Source organism: Conger conger, chromosome 11 (assembly GCF_963514075.1).
Source record: "Conger conger chromosome 11, fConCon1.1, whole genome shotgun sequence".
NCBI lineage: Eukaryota > Metazoa > Chordata > Actinopteri > Anguilliformes > Congridae > Conger > Conger conger.
The window spans coordinates 19945318-19971409 of record NC_083770.1 but is presented as its reverse complement, the minus strand read 5'-3'; the positions used below and the strand labels follow the sequence as shown (position 1 = coordinate 19971409).

At 42.2% G+C, this 26092-nt stretch overlaps 4 protein-coding genes across 5 annotated transcripts; 3 read left to right on the top strand and 1 right to left on the bottom strand.

Annotated features, from left to right (window-relative positions):
- The first annotated feature begins 12 nt into the window (after positions 1 to 12).
- Positions 13 to 12149, top strand: mccc2 (methylcrotonyl-CoA carboxylase subunit 2). The gene is made up of 17 exons (XM_061260590.1): positions 13 to 487; positions 913 to 979; positions 1215 to 1299; positions 1428 to 1529; positions 3104 to 3231; positions 3670 to 3782; positions 4350 to 4463; positions 5141 to 5205; positions 6251 to 6350; positions 7216 to 7311; positions 7662 to 7734; positions 7855 to 7931; positions 8835 to 8901; positions 9095 to 9251; positions 9538 to 9652; positions 10543 to 10628; positions 11876 to 12149. The coding sequence occupies exons 1-17, from the start codon at positions 296 to 298 to the stop codon at positions 11991 to 11993; spliced, it is 1755 nt and encodes a 584-aa protein (XP_061116574.1). The 5' UTR covers positions 13 to 295; the 3' UTR covers positions 11994 to 12149.
- Positions 12150 to 13056: 907 nt separating this feature from the next.
- On the top strand, positions 13057 to 13744 carry LOC133141257 (cocaine- and amphetamine-regulated transcript protein-like). The gene is made up of 3 exons (XM_061261742.1): positions 13057 to 13230; positions 13356 to 13439; positions 13626 to 13744. Exons 1-3 carry the CDS (start codon positions 13090 to 13092, stop codon positions 13731 to 13733), a joined length of 333 nt encoding a protein of 110 aa, XP_061117726.1. The 5' UTR covers positions 13057 to 13089; the 3' UTR covers positions 13734 to 13744.
- Positions 13745 to 15926: 2182 nt separating this feature from the next.
- Positions 15927 to 17257, bottom strand: hspb11 (heat shock protein, alpha-crystallin-related, b11). Its single transcript, XM_061261088.1, has 5 exons — positions 17039 to 17257; positions 16777 to 16883; positions 16578 to 16646; positions 16416 to 16459; positions 15927 to 16333 (listed from the first exon to the last, which is right to left on the bottom strand). The coding sequence occupies exons 1-5, from the start codon at positions 17128 to 17130 to the stop codon at positions 16244 to 16246; spliced, it is 402 nt and encodes a 133-aa protein (XP_061117072.1). The 5' UTR covers positions 17131 to 17257; the 3' UTR covers positions 15927 to 16243.
- Positions 17235 to 21769, top strand: smn1 (survival of motor neuron 1, telomeric). 2 transcript variants are annotated; one of them, XM_061261087.1, is made up of 9 exons: positions 17235 to 17360; positions 17674 to 17745; positions 18405 to 18536; positions 18635 to 18835; positions 19185 to 19325; positions 20272 to 20346; positions 20689 to 20799; positions 21186 to 21270; positions 21625 to 21769. In XM_061261087.1, exons 1-8 carry the CDS (start codon positions 17352 to 17354, stop codon positions 21240 to 21242), a joined length of 798 nt encoding a protein of 265 aa, XP_061117071.1. In that variant the 5' UTR covers positions 17235 to 17351; the 3' UTR covers positions 21243 to 21270; positions 21625 to 21769. The 2 variants fall into 2 exon arrangements, with proteins under 2 accessions (XP_061117071.1, XP_061117070.1); XM_061261086.1 differs by having other exon boundaries at positions 17248 to 17399.
- The last annotated feature ends 4323 nt before the right edge of the window (positions 21770 to 26092 follow it).

Below are 26092 nucleotides of genomic sequence, written 5' to 3'. Positions count from 1 at the left end.
ATTGCTTATTTCTGCTCACTTTAGCGATGTAATATTGAAATTAGTTCCCTGCTACCATCTAAATAAACATTCTGGCACCTCCTATGCCCACACTAGTCATTTAAATGACATGGCAAAGTGTACGGTGTATCCAAATTGGTCATTTAAATCCCAACATCACTTCCTTGTGGGCCGTTTCTATCTGAACGCTATCATTTGCTGTCAAGTTCGGGGGTGGGAATAGCGTTGTACAGAGTTAACTCTTTCGAGTCCGACCTGTGTCCTAGTTCACAGAGAACGGTTGAAACCCCCTTGGATGTCATTATTCCTGGCATATGTTTCGCAGACATATGCTTCATTAAGTATGATTTTGCACACATTCAGGCCGTCGTCATTGTGTCTGCTCCGATGCACGAGGAGAGTACCAGCTACCCTATCGCGACTCTACCACGGGGATAGAGTAGCCACACTCGGCTCGCAGCAGGATGTGCAGTCGCCGCTTTTCCAGGTAGGCCGTGGCTAAAGCCTCGGACTCTTCTGCAGACCTGTATCCGAGAAAAGTGTGCTGACATCCTGGTCTGTTTGAAATTGCAGCAGGGACCCAAATAAATGTCTCGCTTATTTCTTAATAGATAAATTGTAACGATAGGAAGTCATCTATAATGGTAACCACAAGAAGTAACTAAGTTAACATTATGTAGGCGTCATACAACAGCTTGGCAATTATAGGTAATATCCCGACATTCATCCCTTTTTCCAAAGCGGTCACAGCAAGTTAGTGAGAAACTCGTCAAGGTGACAGTTATACTTTATCCTTCAGCAACTACACTGGAAACGATTGTAATAGTCAAAGTTAGCCTGTTACGAGCTCATTCTCAAATATCTTTTGTAATGTATCATTTACCTAGCTAAAGTTTTGCTTTGTCTTTCTAGGAAAACTATGAGCGAATGAAAACTATTGTCCAGGAGTTGAAGGACAGGGCAGACAAAATCAGATTGGGTGAGCGATGCCCGTTTTATTGGAGCTATAATATTATGTTATGTAGTTTAACACCGTCTTCTTGAAGATAATGTAGTTTGAGATTCGCCGTGGCATTGCAGTTTTTTTCCCCCAACTGTCACCTTCATCAGAAATCATGACTGCGTTCAGTATAATATGAAAACCGCCACTTCAGTATCATTTATAAAGTTCATCCTCGCTTTTATGCTATAAATCAGTTTTGTATATGATTTAGGAGGTGGAGAGAAGTCAAGAAAACTTCACACGTCCAGGGGGAAGCTGCTACCAAGGGAGCGCATTGACAGACTTCTGGACCCTGGGTAAAATACGTCATATCCTTCTCCCAATTTTTGTGTCTTCTCCTGTTATATGATTATATGTATATGATTATGTGTGAGCTGTTTTTGAGGAAGCCATGCTTTTTGTACAAACAATCCTATTCGTGCAGGTCTCCCTTTCTGGAGTTCTCCCAGTTTGCAGCATACGAGCTGTATGGAAAGGAAGAGGTCCCGGCAGGGGGTATCATAACGGGCATGGGGCGAGTTTCTGGGTAAGTGACTACAGGTATACAGTATCTGTCAAAAGTTTGGACACACCTTGCCTTTTTATGCATTTTTTTATTTCCACTGTTTGTAATCAAGCAATTCATATGCGGTCAAAGTGCAGATTCTCATATTTTGTTAAACCATGTTTTTATACATTTTGGTTGCACCATGTAGTACTAATTACAGCATTTTTTATACATAGCCCCCCATTTCAATGTTTGAGACAATTTAACATAATGTCAAATAAAATAGTCATATTTTGTATTTGATTGCATATCCATTGCATAGCATGCCTTCCTGATGTCTGTGACCTATCAACATCACCAGAGTCTGGATATCTTGTTCTCAGGTTGCCCTACAGGCGATACTATAACTCTTTGCATTTGAATGGATCTCTATGGGAATTGGGAGGTGGGACTAGATTCGGCTGTAAATTATGCTGATACAGTATTGAACACATTTGTTAGCTAAATGGCTTTAATTCATCAAGGATCCGAGGTATCAAACCAGACTCAAACAACCGTGCTGCTACTGGATATACAGTAGAAACTTCAAGGGTTGTTTCTCCTGAACAATTCTTCCATTGAGTTCAACAGGAAAATGAGTCAGGAGAAGTGTCCCTTGTAGTATCTACAGCATATCTGGCAGCAGCAGGATGGCTTGAGGCTCATCTGATACCTTGGACCCTCGATGACATAAAGCTATTTAACCAACAAATGTTATGTAGGCGAAACAATGGATATGCAACCAAATACAAAACATGACTATTTTATTTGACATTATGTTAAATTGTCTCAAACATTGAAATGGGGGGCAATGTATAAAAAGTGCTGTAATTACTACATGGTGCAACCAAAATGTATAAAAACATGGTTTAATAAAATATGAGATTCTGCACTTTGACCACATATGAATTGCTTGATTACAAACAGTATAAAACATTAATTTTAAAAATCCAGAAAAAGGCAAGGTGTGTCCAAACTTTTGACTGGTACTGTAGTTTGGGGTTCCATTTAGGGTTGTAAAGTCAGGACAATTCTGCCCTGACTGACATTACATTACATTACATTACGTGGCATTTAGCAGACGCTTTTATCCAGAGCGACGTACAACGAAGTGACGGGCCCACAATTGTTTTTCTGTAATTCTGCAGGAATGGGATGGCTTGGGGTGGTGGGATCTTTTCCTGGGGCCCAAAATCCCCGGCAGCACCCCTGAGTGTAGTGTGTGGAGAGTTCAGCTATCGCTGTATGTCCTGTTCTTGAGTCATATGCACGGAAGAAGCAAATATGACCATACATGTTCCCATGCTGTTAATGTACCCTTGATTGTTGAACGTGTGCAGATGTTCCCTGGTGTTGCAGACCTGGGTCAAGTGCATAGTTCTTTTGGATTCAAATACTTTTCTGTGCTCGATTGATCTTCCCTGGGGCAATTGAGCCAATCAAGAGGACTGGAAGGCGGGGCTTTTACACTATTTAATTGGTTCCGGCATACTAGACAAGCTCAGTAAAGCTTAGAAAAGTATTTGAATCCAAAACGATTCCGTATTTGACCCAGGTCTGCTCTGTCGTTCCAGGGTAGAGTGCGTCATCGTGGCGAACGATGCCACGGTCAAAGGTGGCACTTACTACCCTGTCACTGTGAAGAAGCACCTCCGCGCCCAGGAAATCGCCCAGCAGAATCACCTGCCGTGCATCTACCTGGGTGAGCGTGAAGTGGACATTAAGTCAGTGGCCAAGGAATATGCTTCTGTTGATATGGTTAGGTTACAGTTGGGTATGATGGTATGATTTGGTTACCCTGCTCTCGTGGGACAGACTTAAATCTCTGCTGGTGCCTGTTTCACAAAGCAGGATTACTGTGATAACCAGATAACTGCACTGAGTAAAGCCAAGAACAGCTATTTTTACTTCAGTCCATGTTCCAGATTTAGGGGGGTTCTGGTTTTACTCGTGCAGTTATCCAGCTAACTCAGTAGCCTAATCTTGCTTTGTGGAACAGGCCCCTGAAGTCAAAGGTCAACCTGAAATCTTGTTGTGTTATTTTCGAAATCCCTTGGTTCTTTGGTGTCTGTCCACAGAATATGTCTTCCAAATAATTACTTCTGGATTAAAACATCTTGTTTCCATTGTGGTATTGTAGTGGATTCTGGTGGGGCCAATTTGCCCAGACAGGCGGACGTGTTCCCCGACCGGGATCACTTTGGAAGGATCTTCTTCAACCAGGCGAGACTCTCCTCTGAAGGCATAGCACAGGTAAACCACATATAAAATCACTTTCGCCTCACTAGTGATGGGAGAGCAAGGGGGCAGTTTCACAAAGCAGGATTACTGAGTTAACAGGATAACAGGAGAAAATCCAAGAACAGCGCTTTTTACCTCAGTCCATGTTCCAGATTTGGGAGGGTTTCGTGTTTTACTGATTCCAGTTATAGAACTGACACAATAGTCCTGCTTTGTGAAACAGGGCCCAGGGCTCTATGCTAACATTTGTTTCCCAGGAGCGTATGTGCTCCTCAGTTGAAAAATGTAGGAGCACACGTATTCATCCCAAATAGCAGATGTGCTCCTAAAGTACTTTTCCAGTTAGCACATATCACAAACTTCATGTGGGTGAAGTTACAGTGGGCTGTCAATCATTCAGGTCCTTAGAAAGAATACGCTGTGATTGACTGAAATCACAGACCGCATTTTTTGTCACGGCCCATTTGTGGTTTCATGAATCCCTGCTCTCGCTTCTTCTCACAACCTGATTTTTGTTTCTGTTGTTTTGGAGAAGAGGCTTATGGGTAATTCCCTGAGCTGTGCGGCCCTGTGTTGCAGATCGCCGTGGTGATGGGCTCCTGCACAGCGGGTGGTGCTTACGTTCCGGCCATGGCGGACGAGAGCATCATCGTGCGGAAGCAAGGCACCATTTTCCTCGGAGGGCCTCCACTGGTGCGTTCTGTGGATGAAGCACTCCTTTCAGTGTCAATATTCTGTGTATGAGCTGAAAATGATCACTGTCGGATATTAATTTCACTCCAGTGCCCATTTGTACCACACTTTGAATGCTGTGTATGTAGACATTCAGTGTGAAAGAGAGTGTAATTCCTCATAACAAGAGAAATGTCCCCATTTAATGTTGGAGAAGTACACAGACACAAACCATTTTTTGAGTATAATATAACAGCATTTTCAGCTATAACAAAAGCAAATTAATTTGATGACTGATGCCATATTTCTATGCCACGTGGCCCTATTATGGCCTAATCCTGAGCCCTTTCCTGTCTTTGTTACCCAGCTCAGCCCTACAGCTAATCTTATTGTCCCCATGCTTATATAAATCTAAGCTTTTTATGCGTGTGTGTATGTGTATGGGCGGCCTGTAGCTTAGTGGTTAAGGTAAGGTCGGTGGTTCTAATCCCGGTGTAGCCACAATAAGATCTGCACAGTCGTTGGGCCCTTGAGCAAGGCCCTTAACCCTGCATTGCTCCAGGGGAGGATTGTCTCCTGCTTAGTCTAATCAACTGTACGTCACTCTGGATAAGAGCGTCTGCCAAATGCCAATAATGTAATGTAATGTGTGTGTGTGTGTGTGTGTGTGTGTGTGTTTGTGTTTGTGTGTTTTACAGGTAAGAGCTGCTACAGGGGAAGAGGTGTCCGCCGAAGACCTGGGGGGGGCTGACCTCCACTGCAGGTAAATAAACAGCATTCATACAGGCCTATAGGAGACTCTGCATAAATAAACAGCATTCATACAGGCCTATAGGAGACTCTGCATAAATAAACAGCATTCATACAGGCCTATAGGAGACTGCATAAATAAACAGCATTCATACAGGCCTATAGGAGACTCGGCATAAATGAACAGCATTCATACAGGCCTATAGGAGACTCTCTGCATAAATAAACAGCATTCATACAGGCCTATATGAGACTGCATAAATGAACAGCATTCATACAGGCCTATAGGAGACTGCATAAATAAACAGCATTCATACAGGCCTATAGGAGACTCTACATAAATAAACAGCATTCATACAGGCCTATAGGAGACTGCATAAATAAACAGCATTCATACTGGCCTATAGGAGACTCTACATAAATAAACAGCATTCGTACAGGCCTATAGGAGACTGCATAGATAAACAGCATTCATACAGGCCTATAGGAGACTCTCTGCATAAATAAACAGCATTCATACAGGCCTATAGGAGACTGCATAAATAAACAGCATTCATACAGGCCTATAGGAGACTGCATAAATAAACAGCATTCATACAGGCCTATAGGAGACTGCATAAATAAACAGCATTCATATAGGCCTATAGGAGACTGCATAAATAAACAGCATTCATACAGGCCTATAGGAGACTGCATAAATAAACAGCATTCATACAGGCCTATAGGGGACTTTGCATAAATAAACACCATTCATACAGCCTAGTTATTTAGGCCTAATTCTTTGTGTTTATGTCCAGAAGCCTAAATGGGCAATATAAATAAAATAAAATTGGAAGCTATGCAAGGTGACATTCATAAGGTAGCAAATAATGCAAATAGTGAAAGATTCTAGGATACTTTTTCAATTTAGTCTAACTACGCATAAAATAATTTTTTCAAAACAAACATTAAATAGTTTCACACGAACATACACTGGATGTACTGCACTTCTACGGATAAGTATTGATGTCAGTGTGTCTTTCGTGGACACTGAAGGTCTGTGGTTTTTATCTCCACAGAAAGTCTGGTGTCACTGACCATTACGCCTTAGATGACAGCCACGCACTTCATTTAGCACGAAAAGCGGTGCGAAGCCTGAACTACTTGAAGAAACTTGACGTAAGTGCAAACGCGGGTTTGGTTGAAACCCACGGCCAAGCTCTGGATTCACTGGTCTTGTCAGCAGTTTATCCTAATGAGACTGGCTGGCTGTGGCTTATTCATGCACATGGCCGTCTAGCATTCAAGCATTCATTGATGATACATTTTTTGTGTAGCTTTGCCATCCTTTCTGTGCATAAATTTTGTCAATTGTGGTTTACCTTGTTGAAGAATAATTAACTCTGTTCAGACATAATTGAGTCTACTGGCTACTCTCTGAGCATTAGATACATACACATCATTTTGTGGTTCTGTTTCCAATCATATCTCTGTTGTGTTAGTACACACTGTAATACTCATACCTTTTTGGAATGTCTTTTTATTCAAATATTTTTCAAGTAAGTATTTATTTTATCTATTCATTTCTGCCTATTTGGAATGCTAAATCAGAATGGCATGCTTGTCCACCTCACAGCATTCTACACAGCATATGCAGCCGGGCACTGTGTTTCACTCCACTGGCTGAGACACGGTCAGCCATTTTGCCAGGACTGCAGTTCTGGCTCCCTGTCCAACAGACTGGCTGCTGGCATTCAGTGAGAGACCCTATCAATTGGGCCCTCCCTCTGTGACACTAGCCAATCATGAGCTCCCTTTTAGGACTCCTGACCAATCACGAGCTGCCCTTTAGGACTCCTGGCCGAATTATCACCTGGCCTTTAGAACTCTTAGCCTATCATGAGCTGCCCTGTAGGACTTCTACCCATACTGGTCACTATCACTTTACCGTTCATGTTTTGACAAAAAAAGTGTTTTGTTTTCAGCGTGGTTTCCCCAGGGTCACCTCTCCAGGGTCACATCTCTGACATCTCTCTCTCTCCAGGTCACTGTGGAGCCTCCTGAGGCTCCTCTCTTCCCAGCCGATGAGCTGTATGGCATCGTTGGGGACAACCTGAAGCGCAACTTTGATGTCCGAGAGGTATTTAATCATCCGCATCCTCAGAGTTTAACTTCCTCCTGCCGTGTGTTCAAATCAGGTTTCCTCCAGTTAGAATAAATAGTACTATCAGAATTACATATTTTCAATTAAAATTAAATCAATGGACAAATTAAGAAATTAAGTTATTCATTCGGTACATGTTGCTAACCTGATTGTAAGTAACCTTTTTACTGGAGACTTAGTGACCTATAACCAGACAGACTTTATCTTGTCATCTCCGAGATAGTCACATTGTCCTTTATGTCTCCAATTGCTTAGCAGTGCATTAATGTAATACATACAATCTTGTTTTCTATGTTCATGTTTAATGTTTTTGTGCTTGTTTACAGGTCATTGCACGAGTTGTGGACGGCAGTAAATTTGACGAGTTCAAGGCTTTCTACGGAGACACGCTTGTGACAGGTGAGTAAACACTAAGAAATCGCTGCTGTATCAAACGCAGTTTTCCACAGTGTGCGAAACACGATTCTGTGATCAGCGAGCTCATTTATATTCTGTCCCTCCTCTGTCTCTTGTAACCAGGTTTCGCAAGAATATTCGGTTACCCTGTGGGAATCATCGGCAACAACGGGGTTCTGTTTTCAGAATCCGCTAAGAAAGTACATCTGAATTTTTTCTTTTCAGATTTTGACAACTTTATTTAGTTAAATTGAGAGTCTCCTGGGATTATCTGTTTCTGCTTCACTTTAAACCATTGTGCTCCCTCACAAAGTACAGCCCTTCAATATTCCAGAAACTCCACACTGTCAAAGTGGCAAAAATAACTCTGACTAATACCATGAGTGAAGTATTCTTCACAGAGCCAGAAACCCGGAGTATCTTGGTAAACTACAGGCACCTATTCACCCAGAATATGCATGCTCTTATTAACCCAGAGTGTATGTATGTGTATACACACAATGAACTGTATGAGATGAATTCTTATAGTATAAATAATGTTTGAAACATAATTAATTAGACTATTATATAAAATTCCACCTATTAATACTAAATGATACTCCTATTATTTATGTGTTTAGCAGACATCCTTATCCAGGGAGTTTTCATTATCCATTCATAAAGCTAGTTATTTTCTGCAGCAATTCACATTTAGTTCAAGGGTACAACGGTGTCTCATTTAAGATTTGAGCCTGGAAACATAGTTACTTAATTCATAACATTTCCTCAATGCCAATTGTTGTTATTATCAGGGTTCGTTTCAAACTTTTGAGTAGAATTAGTCAACATTTGAGTAATTTTTCAGGACAAATTCCTAGCCATCAGGCCTGTTGACTGTCATATTGAGGCACTTGCAATGGAGTTTAATTACAGAAGGATTAAATATTGAAAGATGAGAGACTAGTGCGGACATCTTTGTTTCATATGACAAGCTCTTACTCTGAAGTTATTCTGGTCATATCAGTTTGATGGGCCTCATGCAATTATGTTCAAATGCGGTCTGTCCAGCAATTAGCTCTCTCAAAGTTCATTCATAATGTAAAGCAAATGTCTTCTGTTTTCAGGGAACACATTTCATCGAACTGTGCTGCCAGAGAAATATCCCACTCCTGTTTCTGCAAAACATAACAGGTAACAGCCTAAAAGGAGTGCTATTCCTCAGATATGTTAAGAATTTTCTACTGCCATTCTGTATTAATTTCTGTTCTATTTGTCCCTCTGCCTGAGACCACAAAGAGGCAGAGCTCCTGGCTCCACACTTGGGGGGGTTAGAGGCCTTTGTTGCTCTGTTACTGAAGGCCTCTTGGCTGTGCGTCTCCTCCAGGCTTCATGGTAGGTAGGGAGTACGAGGCCGGGGGAATCGCCAAAGACGGAGCCAAGATGGTGACGGCGGTGGCCTGCGCCAACGTGCCCAAGATCACGGTCATCATCGGGGGCTCGTACGGAGCCGGCAACTACGGCATGTGTGGAAGGGCCTACAGGTACTGTGTGTGTGTGTGTGTGTGTGTGTGTTTGTGTGTGTGTGTACACTGTGTGTTTCTGTGTGTATGTGTGTGTGTGTCTGTGTCTGTGTGTGTGTGTGTGTGTCTGTGTGTGTGTACACTGTGTGTTTCTGTGTGTGTGTGTGTGTGTGTGTGTGTGTGTGTGTGTGTGTGTGTACACTGTGTGTTTCTGTGTGTGTGTGTATGTGTGTACAGTATGTATGCGAGTGTTGTATTTGCCCTACTCCCCCAGTAGAGGGTGAGCTCTTCTCTCCTCTCTCCATAGCCCCAGGTTCCTGTACATGTGGCCCAACGCTCGTATATCAGTGATGGGCGGGGAGCAGGCTGCCACAGTCCTGGCCACCATCACCAAGGACCAGAGAGCCCGGGAGGGGAAGGAGGTGAGTCCCCCCAGGACAGAGGCTCTTCCCCTGGGGTCACGCTCCGATGCAGCCCCTTCTCCGGTCACGCTTAAGGTTGTATAGCTCCCTAATCCCACAGAGCACTCCCAGCTAACAGAGAACATTCCCACAATGTTGTTTTGTAGTGGGAATGTTAGAACATTGATAAAACACTCCAGTAAGATTGTGTGAGCAATCCGTGCTCACTGAGCTGGAGGGCAGTGATCACCCGATGGTAAAAGATTAGTAGTGACAGATATTAATTGTAAGAGATTTCTCTTAGCTTTAAGGGCATCCTCAGGAGTAAATTGACCTTCAAACAGTGGCAACCATGACTCAGTAAAAACGTATTTGAGAATCACACTTGTTAACAATTAGGTGGCGGTTGCTGCTGCTCAAAAGGGTTTATGACCATGGGTGTGGTCTGTGTGTGGGGTTTGAGGGTGGGTGTGGCCTGAAGTGTGTGGGGTTGATGGGGGTGGCCTGATGTGTGTGGGGTTTATGAGCGTGGGTTTGGTCTGTGTGTGGGGTTTGAGGGTGGGTGTGGCCTGATGTGTGTGGGGTTTGAGGGTGGGTGTGGCCTGAAGTGCGTGGGGTTTGAGGGTGGGTGTGGCCTGAAGTGTGTGGGGTTGATGGGGGTGGCCTGATGTGTGTGGGGTTTATGAGCATGGGTGTGGTCTGTGTGTGGGGTTTGAGGGTGGGTGTGGCCTGAAGTGTGTGGGGTTTGAGGGTGGGTGTGGCCTGAAGTGTATGGGGTTTATGGGGGTGGCCTGATGTGTGTGGGGTTGATGGGGGTGGGAGTGGCCTGTTTTGTATGGGCAGGGCATGATGTGTATGGGCGTGGTCTGTTGTGTGTGGGCAGAGCCTGATTTGTGCAAACTTCCTCTCAGTTCACAGCCGAGCAGGAAGCGGCCATGAAGGAGCCAATCGTGCGGCGGTTTGAGGAGGAAGGCAGTCCATACTACTCCAGCGCCAGGTAACACCTCATAACCCGCTCTGCCCAAGCACCATCACGTCTCCAAACCACCACCCGCCTGCACATTACTGCACCCAGGACCTGTGGGCAGCGACTAACAGAACCGCCTCCCTCTGTGCCCGGCGTGGTGATGAGCTAGAGTGTCACTAATGAATACTGTGGCCTGAAAAATCTCACCTCCATTTTAGCTTTTTGTACATTTTGTTTTGTCAGTGTAGACCCATATGTGAATCATCACACATATTTTAGCAGCGGTCTGATGTGAAACTCATATTAAGCGTTTCTCATTTCAGGTTGGAATGAGAACTTTGGGCATTTTGCACGTCAGACACGTAGCAGGGGCTCGACACCATGAAGCATTCATGCAGCCGCACTGACCTGAGCCCCTCACAGTCTTTCTGCTTACCTTCAGAAAATGTCAGATACAGTCAAATTGGGCTCTGCCTCTGTCTATTTGGAAACGGGGCTAACTGATTTGTGCATCATTGATTTGAACACACATTTCCCAGCATGCTTTGAACACTTGCGTGTTGTAGTGTGCGTCAGTAGAGTGAGAGTATAAAGGGCAGTTTACAAGAGAGCCCCTCCTTTATCCTTATTGGTCAATTATATCTGTTCCTTTTCATATAGGGTGGGTGATTTGGTGTCAACGATATTATAGTCTGTCTTTGTCAATTGAGGAGATAAGCTCGCTATGAAATAACTACTATAAATGTGTTTGTATTTTTAATCTTTAAAGAGGGAACGCATTTCATTGATTGTGCAATTTATTGTTCTTTTCGTAAACATGTTGTTGTTAACTTGATACTGTGTGTACGGCTGTTGCATTGGTAATACAATTTATTCATCAAGAAATATCTAAATTGAAGGCGATTCCAAATCTCAATTTGTTTACCTTCGATTCACAGTTGTCATGTTTCATGAGGATTGATGTTAGAGTTATTAAGTTAAGTCTGAAGACTGCCACAAGCAGCCAGGGGGACAGTTATTTTTTGAGGGCCTTTTGCTCTTCGAAAATTGTGGAAAGAATAGTCCTAAATCACTTAAAACCAGTAGAAGAAGTTGATCTCTCATAAGCTTCTTATTAAATACATGAGTAACTGTTTTTTAGTTTTTTTTACTATTATACCCAAGCCGTCATTCAGATTTACGTTGTACAAAAGACTTACTTGGTCCAAATGCAGTGGAGCCTTGGTAAAACTTGTATTCGCTGGTGTTGAACCTCACTGGTGTCCGTCCCCCTGCAGACTGTGGGACGATGGCATCATCGACCCGGCCGACACCCGCATGGTGCTGGGGTTGAGCCTGAGCGCCGCGCTCAATGCCCCCACCCAGAGGACACGCTTCGGGGTCTTCAGAATGTGATCTGGTGTTCAAACCCAGCCGCAGCTCCAGGACGAAACTAAACCTACGTCACATAGATTTTTCAACTTTATGTTAACCTTATACGGGGAAATTGACTTTCGTTGTACTTGTTCGGTAGCGAATAATAATTTGCCTAATAAAAAAACTAATTTGAAATTGGCTGCGATTACATTGCTTTTTGTTATTTTCTAGCTCAGAAAGTACTTGCTTTGTCCTCTGAAATGTGGTATTATTAGCTGCTTTTCCCACAGGAGACACAGTACAGCTAAGCTAAGCTCGCAAAGTGGAGTCGGAGGAAGACCTTTCATATGCAACTTTGGCATGCAGTCGGTGCAGCACTCGATTGGCCAATGGGGGTCACAGAACCCAATGAAATGTAGACCCCTAACTGTCTGAACCATCCCACACCCTGATACAAATGTCCACAGTGTGTAGCCTTAAGGAACTGATCTCTGCACCCAGCAGCCCAAAATAATTTTATGGTGGCCATTTTATTTGTTCCTGCTGAGCCTGATTCATGGGGATGCCTCTGTGTTTCATTCAGGGTCATGAAAGAAAAGGCTTATTCCGGTGGCATGGTGATAACTTGAATGAACTGAAACATGTTGGGAAAAATTAGGACTCTTTTTTTTGCCTTTTAGTAACGTATTTGCGTGCACATTGTGTTATTTTTATGACCCTTGAAAAGATCTATGCTGCCAAGGCCTTGACACAAGGTATCCTAAACGAATGTAACTACAGTTATTGACAATCGTTTTTAAATGTATACACTTTGAACACCTAGGTGGGGGTTTGATTGTGTGATTTGTATGACAGAATATAGGACTGACTATCTGGCTGTCATAAATTTACGTTGTGTTCGTTTACTCTGGATAAACACGTGCGTAAACTGATCTTGTCGGTTGATTGAAGAGATCTATTATTGCAGCATCATTACAATTAGGCGTAAAGGGTCCAGTTCTGCATGTGCCAGGACGTCACGGTTTCGCCTGGAAAGGGGTGTGATGTCTATAAAAGGAGGTCTAGCCCTACTAGATGACCAATCTCCGCCCGATTCGTAGTAAAGATCTTCCGAGATACGACGTGCGCAATTGCCATGGACAGCTACCGTGTCTGCAGTCTTGCCTTGATCTGCGCAGCTTTCATTTTCAACACTTTCTGCCGAGGAGTTGAGTTGGATTCGAGGTCTTTGCAACATTTTCCACAACAAGAATATAATTCCAACGAAAAGGAGTTGGTGAGTTCTAAATGTAGTGTTGTGTCGTTTTATTAACCCGTTAGGCCATCATATACTTGTGCCGTAACATGCTCAAGATAATTGCTTCAAGGACAGTTCAACTAATTGTTTTATTACATTTACAGATACATGCCTTACAAGGAGTCCTCGAAAAACTGAAAAACAATAGATTTCCACTTTACGGGAAGAAACATGGACAATTGCCAATGGTAGGATTTGGCAGCATTTTCCATTATTGATTTTAATGTAATATATAGCTTATTAATATGTCTGATTATGTTTGAAAACACTATTGAAGTTTTGATTTAATTAGTACTATTAGCAGCAGCAGCAGTAGGAGTCGTAGTATGTCACTTTACACACTTGTGTATTGAAATCCGGTTTTCTTCTGCCAGTGTGAAGCAGGGGATCAGTGCGCTCTGCGGAAAGGCGCCAGGATCGGAAAACTCTGTGATTGTCCGTACAGAATATCCTGCAATTCATTTCTGCTCCGGTGCTTGTGATTATCTGTCCGGTACTGGAAAAACAATATTTTTTATTTTTAAAAAGTGTATATATTCATCATTGTTTATCTGTGGGGGTTTTAGTGGACATTATTTTGCAATGTTTTTTAGTTTTTTTTCATTAATGATTGTGATCAAAACGTCTTATTGTGGTGTAAATTTCGCCACTCGTTTTCGCCATTTTTTACATTTGATGTCAAATGTGGGCTGGGCTAAACGACAAATGTGGCATTGGGTGATATTGCGACACGAATCAATACATTTGTTAAGAGACTGTGTTTTCTTCTTTCATTATCAAAGAAATCACTGAAAAGTTACATCTCATCTATTGTAGAACAAGACCATCTTATCTCTTAGACTCTTATTCATATCTCGGCTATGCCATAGCCTACTAAGTCCTTCCATGGGTAGCAAAAATTGAACACTATGGAAGTTTAAAAACTCAGCTTGCAGTGTAGTGTAGGCGAAGTATAATTTTTAAATGAAAAGTTGTCGTCACAGTGCTTTCATTTTATATAAGCAAGACGAATCATTGTACTTTTTCTTATTTTCAGAATAAACTGAAGATGAAAACCTGATGTCACAGGTGTTTTATTGAACTGAGGAACACATCGGCTTAATGGCAGATTCATCGATTCATTTTCGATGACATTTGTTTGATTTGTATTGTTTGCTTTGCTCGTTTACCCTTTTAATTTTCAACGAGTTCGTCCATCTTTTCCTCCATTAACGTGTTAGGAGCCGGTGCTGCCTGTGGGCGTTTTCATACGTAACACGGAATAGCTGACCTGTCTAAAGAATGCACTGGAAAATCAAATTATATCATAATCTATACACAACGAAACAATATATTTAATATAACTATATAAAAATCCTGATAAATATGACTCGTAAGTAAGGGAGCTGGTTGGCACACAGGTTGGTTGGCACACAGCTATGATCTAGTCCTTTGAAGGTCATAGGCACAAAAATGTAATGTTTTTTTTCTTGAACTGCACTCATCTATTCTGTTAAAACATCTGAAAATCACTCACGTTTTTGGGAGGTATATGTTTCAGTTTTGTAGTATAAAAAAAATAAAGGTCTTCACACTAAATGTACTGTATCATAAACCTGTGTAAGACAGAGATATTACAAATGCCTTACTTTCAGTTAGTAGAGATAGAAATTAGAGACATTTTCATAAGATCTGAAAGTCAGTGATCAGTGATCACAGAGATGGGTCCTAATGTGAGTGGGGTTGGTTGGCACACTGATAACATTACATTACATTATTGGCATTTGGCAGACGCTCTTATCCAGAGTGACGTACAGTTGATTCGACTAAGCAGGAGACAATCCTCCCCTGGAGCAATGCAGGGTTAAGGGCCTTGCTCAAGGGCCCAACGGCTGTGCAGATCTTATTGTGGCTACACCGGGAATCGAACCGTCAACCTTGCGTGTCCCAGTCATTTACCTTAATCACTACGCTACAGGTAACCCCTATCAGTCACACATAGACACAAAAACACACATGGACGCAGGCACACACACTCTATGGGCCTGATTCACAAGCACACAGTTTACACACACACACACAAACGCATACACACACAGACACACACACACACAGATACACACACACGAGAGGAGAGGGAAAGGGAGAAGAATAAAAGGAGAGAATATTAGGCATTTCCACTGAATGCAGAATCCAAAAGTGGTGAATAAGAACATAAACGGGAGTCTCTGAGCATTCTGTTTGTGTAAGTTTTAACCTCATTCTCATCAAGTGTTCTCTATTCCCACATCAGTACTGCCTATTCTTGTGGTTCATTACGTTACATTAGTTTTTAGCTGACACTTTTATCCAAAGGGCTTACAGTTGATTAGACTAAGTAGGTGCCAATCTCCCCTGGACCACTGCATGGTTAAGGGCCTTGCTCAAGGTCCCAACAGCTGTGGCTACAGTGGGGCGTGAACCACCAACTAACCAAGTATGGCATTAAGTTTATAAGAACGAGAAGAAACTGAATACAGTACTTTTCTTTTTACCTTTGTTGGAATCAACTAAATAGTTGGATGTTGTTGTTTTTTTGCTTTATACACAGTATTGTGTAATATCCACAGGTGAAAATGAAGATTTGTTCAAACCATTTTGTTTTAAATAAACAATATTTATTGAAGCATAATTCTTTGACATTTAATTAGGCAAAAAGGATGTAGTGTGGTACATAATTAAAGTAATACGTACGCAATTCTGTACAAGATATATAAAAACTGTTATAATCCCATGTCTATAACTGTTGACTATTATCAAACTCAATATATACAGTAAGAAATGTCTTTTTAATCTAATCTAATCTTAAATCTATTCTAAATGGTAAATGGTTGGCATTTATATAGCGCCTTTATCCAAAGCGCTGTACATTTGATGCTTCTCATTCACTGATTCATTCATACACTCACACACCAACAGCAATTGGCTGCCATGCAAGGCACCAACCAGCTTCAGCTTCTAATTACTGGAGAGTTCATTGTACAGTAACACTGTGTACTGAAACAAAGTGATCATATCCAGATGTTATGATGAAGCGTAAGTGCGTTGCAGTAGTGGCACTGAGCTGTAAACAAAAAAAGGAAGTTGTTATACTGAATCTTTCCTATTCATAGTAATTAAATTAAAATAAAATAAACGTAACTTACCTGAAAATCATTTTCCTGTAAGTGGCCATCTGTGTGTTCAAATTCTGGTCAGAAAATTGAATGATTAGCTTGACAATATTCACATTTGAGGTATGGTATACATTGTGCAGTATGCTTTGAATAACACAAGAAAGTGTACTTGACAGAAATGTGTTGACCTACCCTTTTGTGTAATAAGTTCGAAATCTGTTGCATCACTTGATGTATTTTTCTCAATTCTAAGATTTTTCACTAAAGGAAAAAATTGGACAGGTTAGAGCAACCTCGAAGTGTTAAAAACAAACACACAGCCCAAGTAACTGTAACGTAAATTCTCGAATTGAGCCACTGTAGGCATTTTACAATGTCATACAGTCATTACCATTGTAAGAGTGAATGGTTATGAGGGACATTTTCACTGCCTCCGAGAAGCGGACGATGAACTCCTGCGGAAACATCCCAGTAGATATCCAAAAGGACTCCGTATTTCTAAAGTGGAAAGAATGGTTATATCAGCTGATATACCAAACTTGACTGCTAAGAATACCATTGGCTAACGTTAGCTATACAATTTGTTAAGTTAACGTTAGCTAGCTATCTCGCTAATATAATAGTGTAGACGTCGCCTTAGTAAACTTACTTACCCGTCAATTATGTTTTCCGGGGGGTAATTCTCATCGCTGGAGGCTGCTAAAATAACCTGAGCTCCGGAGGAACTTAACGCGGCATGAATCATGTTCCGAAAGAAATATCTCTTAAAATGTAGAAAATGAACCTGCAAACTCGGCAACGTTAACCTGACAGGCAGACGAGTTGGGTTGATTAGTCGTTGCCCAGCAGCCAGCAGAAGCGAACGTTCCAAACGTAGTGGTCGCGTATTATTAACGTCATCATTTAAGGACAACGTAGGCTGCTCGACCAAAGTGCTCAACGGGACACGCTGCAGCCTGTTTCTTCATGGCAAATGCACGTAATGAACAGGTTTTCAACCGTGGAGTGGGGAAAGTATGTGCACATATGTGCATCATAATAATTTAACATGATATTGTTGTTCATGTGTGACCAAACCTGTACGATAGCTTTGCCGGCGATTTAACTTAACGTCACCCGACTAGCAAGTACGGATGTCTGCTTTCGCACTGGGATATAATCAGTATCTATCAAATGAGTAGAATAGTAGCTTAATTACTTGGGTTATTAAATATTTTTTTAATGTAACATGCTAGCCACCTGTGCACTAACTTGTTTTACCCCCTTCTCTCTCTCTCTACGTCCCCAGAATGAAGATGCTGGCATTTGGGATGACACCGCTTTGATAAAGGCGTATGATAAAGCTGTCGCATCATTCAAGGTGACTAGCTAGCTAGTCTACTGGCGACATGTTGCACAACACAAAAGTCAGCCAACATTGACAAGACGGAATCACCTGGTAAAAGAGTAGGCTATGTTCAGACTTTCTGCATCCTGGCAATTGAAGCCAAAGGTCACTTGACGAGTCCACTGAAGACTCTCATTATAACAGTCGGTGTGGGATGTTTTTGTCAAAATGTTTTTATGCTGTACTCCAAAATGTAAATTGGAAGGCTTTCTGTTCTGTGAACACGTCAAGTTCTTTTTATGATCAGATGCAGCAAGTTGGACATTGTCGTTTGCCTCCTTATCGCTCTACTGAAGGGTAAAACCAAATAGTAAGACCGCTTTAGGACAATGTACAGCAGTTCATTCTTGTTTCTCAGCATATAACATGTAATAGTTTCTGTCAGTTCATATGTGAAATACTTCTTCTGAAAATTCCATCGGTACTATGTATACATTTGCGTAATCACCTACCAGGTTATGGAAAATGCCCAGTGAAGGAGAAGTCACTAATGTTGGCACAGTCACAGCCTTTCCAAGTTTTTCTATATGAAATAGACAGGTTCTTCGCCTGCTTAAACTGATAGAATTATGCCTTGAATGCTCAGTTATTATAGTATAAAAATGGCAGAATGTGTCCCCTCCCATCATTAGCATGCCTTGAAGGATGAAGAGGAGAGCGTGGAGTCACCAAAGGAAAGCAAGCTGAGCAAACCGGGAAAGAAACGGAAAAGCAACAAGAAAAACAGAAGCCGGAAGAGAAGTAATGCCATCCCTGCAAGAGAGGTATGGTCAGGTCTTCCATCTTTAATTTTCTGGTGATGTAAGGCCAGGCAGATGCATTTCATGGAAATAATCAAGCCTTTTTTTAAATTGTTTTGCAGTGGAGAGTTGGGGAGCCCTGCTGTGCATTCTGGTCTGTAGATGGTAAAGTATACCCAGCCACCATCACCTCAATAAACAAGGAGAAGGGGACCTGCACAGTTGTGTACACTCGGTATGGAAATAAGGAGGAGCAGAACCTGGAGGATCTTCTGTCTGACAGTTCAGAAGTGGAGGAGGATGGAGCCAAAATGTCTGATCAGGTAGGGGCAGCAGTCAGTGGGGTGAACATATTTCACACGTGGAGAGGGTTTTACTTTTACTGTTCCCCAGGACCCAATATTTTTCTTTTGGACAAAGTTAAAAATGTCAGACTCTTGAGTACAAAGTCTTGGTAAGGTGAGATACGCATACTGCTGTATCGGACAAAGTCTCTCAATCAGAACAAATACAATGACACACAGATTGTGTAGGAAGGAGAACAAAGGCTATTAAGATTAAATGGCACTCCAATAAGGTCTAAAAAGAAAATGCAGAGTGAGTGGTTTTTCCCAGTAGTGTGAGTGGAAAGACTGCTGGGTAAATGGCAGTAAGACATTTGTATGCCTTCAGGTGAAAGAGGGCGAGTCCTCAACAGGAGAGAGTGACACGTGTTCAAGCTCGCGACTGCCCAATCACAGGCCCAGATCTGAACCCAGACTCACGCCCACTAGCCGCCATTCTGCCCCGCCCACAGGGTCCACTTTCAGACCGGTAAGACCTGTCTCTGGTGACCATTACTTATGTGAAGATGGCTTTTAGTAGTTAAGAGTACTCACATTTCTGATGAACCAGCCAAGTCCACAAATGACTGTATTTTCACAAAAAAGACAGTTAAAGACGCACACAGAACACGATGGAGCCCAAATTTCCAATCTTTGTGGATCAAACTGCTCCGTATTCTTCCCATGAAAAACAAATTGTTTAATTATTGTAATCTGATTTTACATCTCATTATAAGGCAGACTGTAATTACGTTTTCCTGCCAAACAATTATTCTGGGCAACTAGCATAGCTTAGATTTTAGATAGCATTCTTTTTTTACCACTGTAGGTCGGTCTACTACCACATCCAGATTAATGTAACGAATGAATGAGATGGAATCTCCCTTTACAGTATAATTAAGAGTCATTTTCACACAGCCACAGTGGTTTCATTGTTATCTTTGAAACCTAATGTATGTTTACAGGATTTCTCTCCTGCTCTGTACCAACCTATATTATTGGTGTGTGTTTCTTTCTTTACTGGCATTAAGTGTACACACTTATCCAGAGCAAATTACAGCACAAACATGATTGATGTGCCTTCATTTCCCAGTGGGGGAAGGTATAGTCCCAAGTGAGCCAGCAAGTTCAACAAGTGCAGATTTGATTGACAGCTTGTAATCTACCCAGTTTAACACTAAGCTATACGGTATGTTAGTTATACAGACGCAAACAGAACGACACAAATGGTCATTAAACTAAGTTAGTTTACGTAACGTCACCAAAACAACCAGAGGCTCTGTGACAAAATGTGTCATTTGCACTGCCAGATAAAGAAATAAGCTGTTCTACAGACAGACTGTTCCCAGTGTATTCCTCGAGTCTCTCATTGTGAAAGCTGTCATTGGGGGTGTATGTGAAGTAGATGTCCCGCTGAAGACGCTCTCTCCCTGCAGCCTGAATCGCGGAGACCTGGCGGCCCTGGAGCTGCCCCCCCTGGATGGCCCCCTCGCATGTCGTTTGGTCCCCCGGTAAGTGCAACCTTTACTCAGTGTATGAGACAGGGCTGCCCGACCCTGCTCCTGGAGATCTACCGTCCTGTAGGTTTTCACTCCAAACTAACAAAGCTCACCTCACTGCACAGCTAGAGCAGGGCTGCCCGACACTGTTCCGGGAGATCTACCGTCCTTTTCCGCACCAATTAATTCTGGATGGGTGACGTTACGCTCCAACTCCTCAAGCTATTAAGTCATAATAACTGTTTTATTTATGTAATATGTATAGTAGTATTGCATATGAGGGTTCTGTGTTGAAGTGCAGTGTGGCGTCTGGTCGGGCACGTAAGCGTAAATCTCTCTGTTCCCATTGGGCAGATGATGCCCCCGCCCCCTCCCCTGGGCCCGGACGCTGTGGAGGATGAGGAAGGTCTCAGCTGCATGCTGGTGTCCTGGTACATGAGCGGATACCACACCGGATACTACATGGTACATCCCCTCTGCCCGCTGTGTGGGTGCTGTCCTCTGGCTCTGCCTGGGGACCCAGAGACCGCTTCCCGCAGACACTATTATTATTTTTTTTGTTTCTGCACTCTCACTAATGTGGCCAGATGCAACACTTCATCTCCAAGCCAATGAATTTAAATTGTTCTTACTTTTGTTCTTGTATCATAAAAAATCTAAACTGAAACTATCCATTTGTGGTTCTTCTTTGTGTATCCTGTACAAAATGTATTTCTTTTTTGTGGCTTCTCCTCTGTAATGTTAAACGGAGAAATTGCAGCCCTTTTGTGCTTAGTCACTGAGCTGAAATTGATGAGAAACTTTAGCTGGGTTTGTCAGTGACCCGGCGCGTTTCTTCTTGGTTTCCCCAGGGGCTGAAACGGGCGCGGGAGGAGTCTGGCTCTGGGAAAAGGCCTGACCCCAGGTGAAGAGTTCTCATACCGCTGACTTTCACAGGTACGATGGCGGTAGTTAATTTACCTAGCAGATACCCCTGTGTGGAACAGTTTACTCCGTTTGCATATTAATTTTGGATGAATATTTGCAGCAACAGTTCCATATCCTATCTTACTCAAGGGTGTGATGGCTGTACCTCACCTGAGATTTGAATCCTCATCTCCTCAGTTTTACGTTGAGCCTACCTAATAAAGTTTCCTAACTATACAATTCAGCATCAAATGCATGGGAGTCCATTTTGCATTCACTGAAGCTTTAATATGGAGACACAAGGTTTACTGAATGAAGGACAGCCATGTTGTGCTTGGTATAAGATGGATTTTGTGTTCACTTTGATCTCGTCTCTGCTTTCAGGTCCTTGTGCCAGAGAGAACAGTGGGTTTGGATGGTTATTGGAATAGTGTCTGTTTAGCGTTCTCACTGTAACCTTGTCTTCTTTTTTATATGAAGTTTTATATTTTTTTGTAAATGAATGAATAAAATAACTGTTGTATCCATGTTTTTGTTTTTATTTTTTACTGTTTACTCATCTGGTTCATGAAAACTGTTATTTTAATTCAATTCAGAATTAAGAAAATAATTTAAATCTGATAGTGAATAAGGAATTGCATTTTGAACATGTACACTTTTAAATATTTGGATATATTTTAGAATTCATATCAAGTGCAATATATCAGTCACCTACTAGATGGCAGTGTTGTGCAAACTACATTGCTGTTCTATTTGATTTCAATGCTCAATGCTGATATTTTTGCATTGATTAACCTTTGACACATTTTCTCTTCTACCTCTGTTTTGTCAACCATCAGGTCTAGAATGTATGAATATACTGTACATCAGGTGAGCAATGAGGGCTGTATCTGTTTCTGGTTTTCATGCTAACTTATGGCTTTAATTACTTAATTAGCCTTAACATTTACACCATCTCAGGTTTTAGCTACATTTCATGACAAGCACATGAATGACATGTGCTTGTCATGAATACTGTTCTTCTGCCCCTTTATTAAATGCTTTACTGTGGTCTGATCTTTTAGCCAGGGTAATTGGTGGAAACAAAAACCTGCAGACACTCCGGCTCTCCAGGACTGGACTTGCCCACCCGTGCTGTACATTGTAGGCTTGGAAGAATTTACTTATTGGCTAGGTCACTGGGCATGGTGTTTGGTTCCAAAAGGCGATTGGTTAAATTCCCTGGTGGGACTGTAATCTGCTTGAATGGAATGTATGTAAAAAGGCTGCAATCTGTGTAATTCACTCTTGCTGAATCTTACTGTGATATAAGAGCTGTCAGATTGCCACAGGCTTCAGGTCCACTGTGCTGTCAGTGGGTGGGGTTGAGCTGTTGTAATGGCTCTGGGAAGGTTGTATGCTCACAGATATCCATATGGTTTGCCATCCATTTTCTTTGGTGTTGGCTTGTTAACGTCCACAAGCGAGACTCCTTTGCTGTGTCTGTCTCACAGAATCTCTCTGTGGCATGAGGTTTTAGCTCCTTACCTTATGCCTTGTTGGATATTTGGCAATGTCAGGGAAGAGTGATACACAGTAAGCTGTCCAATGTAAAGTCCGTTCTAAAATAATGCACATGAGTAGAATAAGGACCATATGTTCACTGTAAGAGTTGATCTAACACTGTGTGTCTTAAGTATGTATGTTTTGGTAGAATTTTGCTTCGTACTTCTTTGCAGACTGATTCAAATGCGTGTAATATGCCTCATTTTAAATTGTCCTCTTCCCATTTCTCCTGAAGATGAATCCAACAGCCTGTTGAATAGATTTAAGTTACCAACACAGACTGTGAACATACTCTATATATAAGCTACACACCCACTTTATTACATAATTATGAAGTCAGCCTCATTTGAGGGCACTGTAATAATAAAAAAAAATGTTTTCCTCTGTAAAGACCAAACACTGGAGATATTGCCATGGCAACATGCTTGTTGTCTCTTGCCTTATGCTCCAAGCTAAGTTTCTGGAAGATCTTTTATGTTCAATAAATGTATGGAGTGGTTCTTCACTGAGGAGAAGGGAGCTAATATCTCCATTTTCCAGGCTATGTCTTCATTTGTCAGCTGTTCCATAAGTGCTACTAAAATCACCATAAAGAAGTCTTGTGTAGGCTGACTTTTCTAACAAATTATCCTGTACACTTGCTTTAATTGTCCAACGGTTTGCAGTTTAAGAAATCTGCTAGGGTGTACAGTCCTGGAATTACAGTAGTGGCAGGAATACTTGTGGCCTCTGGTGATAGTGGGGTATCGGGGTTGAAAAGGGACTCTTTGTTGTCGCAGAAACTGCACTTGTGGAGAAGCGGGATCTGGCTGTGTGCCTCACAGCTGCTCCACACTGCCCTCAGACACCGGCAGCCACAGGGGCTACCCAGAAGGCCGAGGGGCAGCGGCCGCGGGATGCCGCACTCTGGAACGTTCCGGAACGTTTCTGCAGGCGGCGGGTGTTGGGGGGGTCAATGCCTCAACACGATACTTTTCTCTCGCTTGATGGAATGGAACATGAAAACAAACACATATCGCACGCTGGTATCACTGATGCTGTTCAGAATATCCCAGCGGGACGAACATCCTGCTGACAGAGAGGGGACCGCGGGGTAGCCGGCCACAGGGTAGCGGGCCTTCTGCCAGATATCTGGTGGCTCTGCATTCTTCAGTATTGTAAACACGTACAGCTGTGCCTCTTCGGAGATTTATGTGGAAACCGTGTACGTAGCTGTGTGGCTGAAACACACTTAGATGTTTATATTTTTAAAAAAATGAGTCATGAATTGAAGCCACAAGTATGTCTCAAGTGCTAAATGAGTGGAAAAGGACATGAAATATCTTTTACTGTAACAGTTTGTAACAGACGTGCCCAGCGTAATGAGGTTTCTTCTTTTTTTTCTGCAAGCAAAAACATAGCTGTTATGCATAAAAACCAAGGCAACCCACAGTGTGGTGACATGTCAGTCTAAGGAACACGTGAACCTACTCTACACAAATTGCACCAATAAAACCCAACACAGACAACCGGGTCACCGGGTTGTCGAAAAACACAGTGAAGGAAATTTATAGTGATGGTCCGAACAAACCAGATGGTCTCCCTACTGCCCCAAAACCCCTTCTTACACTCTTATACGAAAAGGTTCTGAAAGGGTTCTCCTCAAAGGTTTCTTTATGGAACCTTCTATGGTAGGTATGAAAGAAACATCGAACCATTTGTCACGGTCCTTGTGGGCCGAGAACTGCTGATTTTCCACCCACCCTTTACCTGGGAGTCAGGTGTGTAGACTGTCTGGCCAATCAGTAGCACTGATTACCTGGGTGAAAAGAAAACCAGGGTTGGATTTGGATTTGAGGGCCAATTTGATAGGAGTTGATGATGCCAGCTCTATGGAGCTACCTGCACATTTATGCAAAAATATGAAAGAAGATTTGTTGATCAGGGACATAGGAGCAACACAGGAATGGAACTTTGAGGTGATGTTTCACTCTCCTCTCATTGTGAGTCTGAGCTTTCAGTTACTACCACAGTAAAATGACAGTTGACAGTTACTGGTGCTGTACATGTGTGTTTCTAACACACCACATTCCTTTTCCTTTATGGACTGGTAAAAGTACTCATAAAGGCTTTATAGCACCATATCATCCATCCCCTGCAGCCTCTTCACTCAAATCACAGCTACCTATGTGGCAGCCATTTTGTTCAGAACTCCCTTGACCAATTGCTTAGCATTTCTGGCCAGTGGTTGAGTGCTGGATGACGACAGAAAAGCAGTTGCATTCACCAGAGGGATGATGTAGTCGCTGGTTTTTAATCTCCCACAAATGATTGTAATAATTTCATTAAATTATTCACGGTTCTAATAACTGCTTAAGATATACGGTATCATTTTCAATTACTACTGCAATCTGATCTCAGTTTAAATTGGATTAATTAATATTGTATAATAAGCAGATCTAATAGCAGTGTGATTTATTTATCTTAATTGGCCTGCCTTTTCCTTCTTTTATTCTGTCATTTATACCAGTCTTTATGACTTCCACCATTGGCTGTTGCCTAGCTGCTGTCCCAGGGTGCACTGCTCCCACTGCCTGGTACTGGAGGCTCTTCCATCTCTCCTCCTTGTCCTATCCCTCATTCCGTCTATACCTCCACCCCTCTCTGTCCGTCTATCCCTCTAAATGCTCTTTTTTTCGACACTCTACCCCTCCATATCTTTTTTATATTCTTCTACTGTCCCTACTCCACCACTGCATGTTATATTTTCCATCACACATTCATTTCTTTCCACTCCAACCTTTCTCCATTTCTCTCACCTCAATGCACTCATCTCTCTGCTCTCTTTCATTCTGTTCTTCCTTTCCTCAAACATATCCTTTCTCAACCTGTTTCCTTGTAGTCTAGAACAGTTCGCTGAACAGCCAAAATCATTTTAAGTGGTGTTGACTATCTTGAAAAGGAAGCGCAGAGCTGTTATCTTGGAACCTCACTGGCTTTTTGACATTAACAGGAACGGTTACAATACATGGCTGTATTATTTTTTTAATACTCATTTCTGATTGATTGAATTCCTGGTCATTGTTTCCTCATCCATCCAAATAAACCTGATTGCTCAGAATGGGAATACAAGCCTTGATTGGATTTCACCAAGGAGGCTGTAGACCAGGGGTCGGCAACCCTGGTCCTGTGCTGGCTTTCGTCTCCACCTTAAAATAAGCAACCGATTCAGACCCAAGAAACCAGGTGAGGTGAGTTAACTGTGCAATCAACGGCTTTCATTGATCAATTAATGCCAAGTAACAACGAAAGCCAGCACACCCTGCGG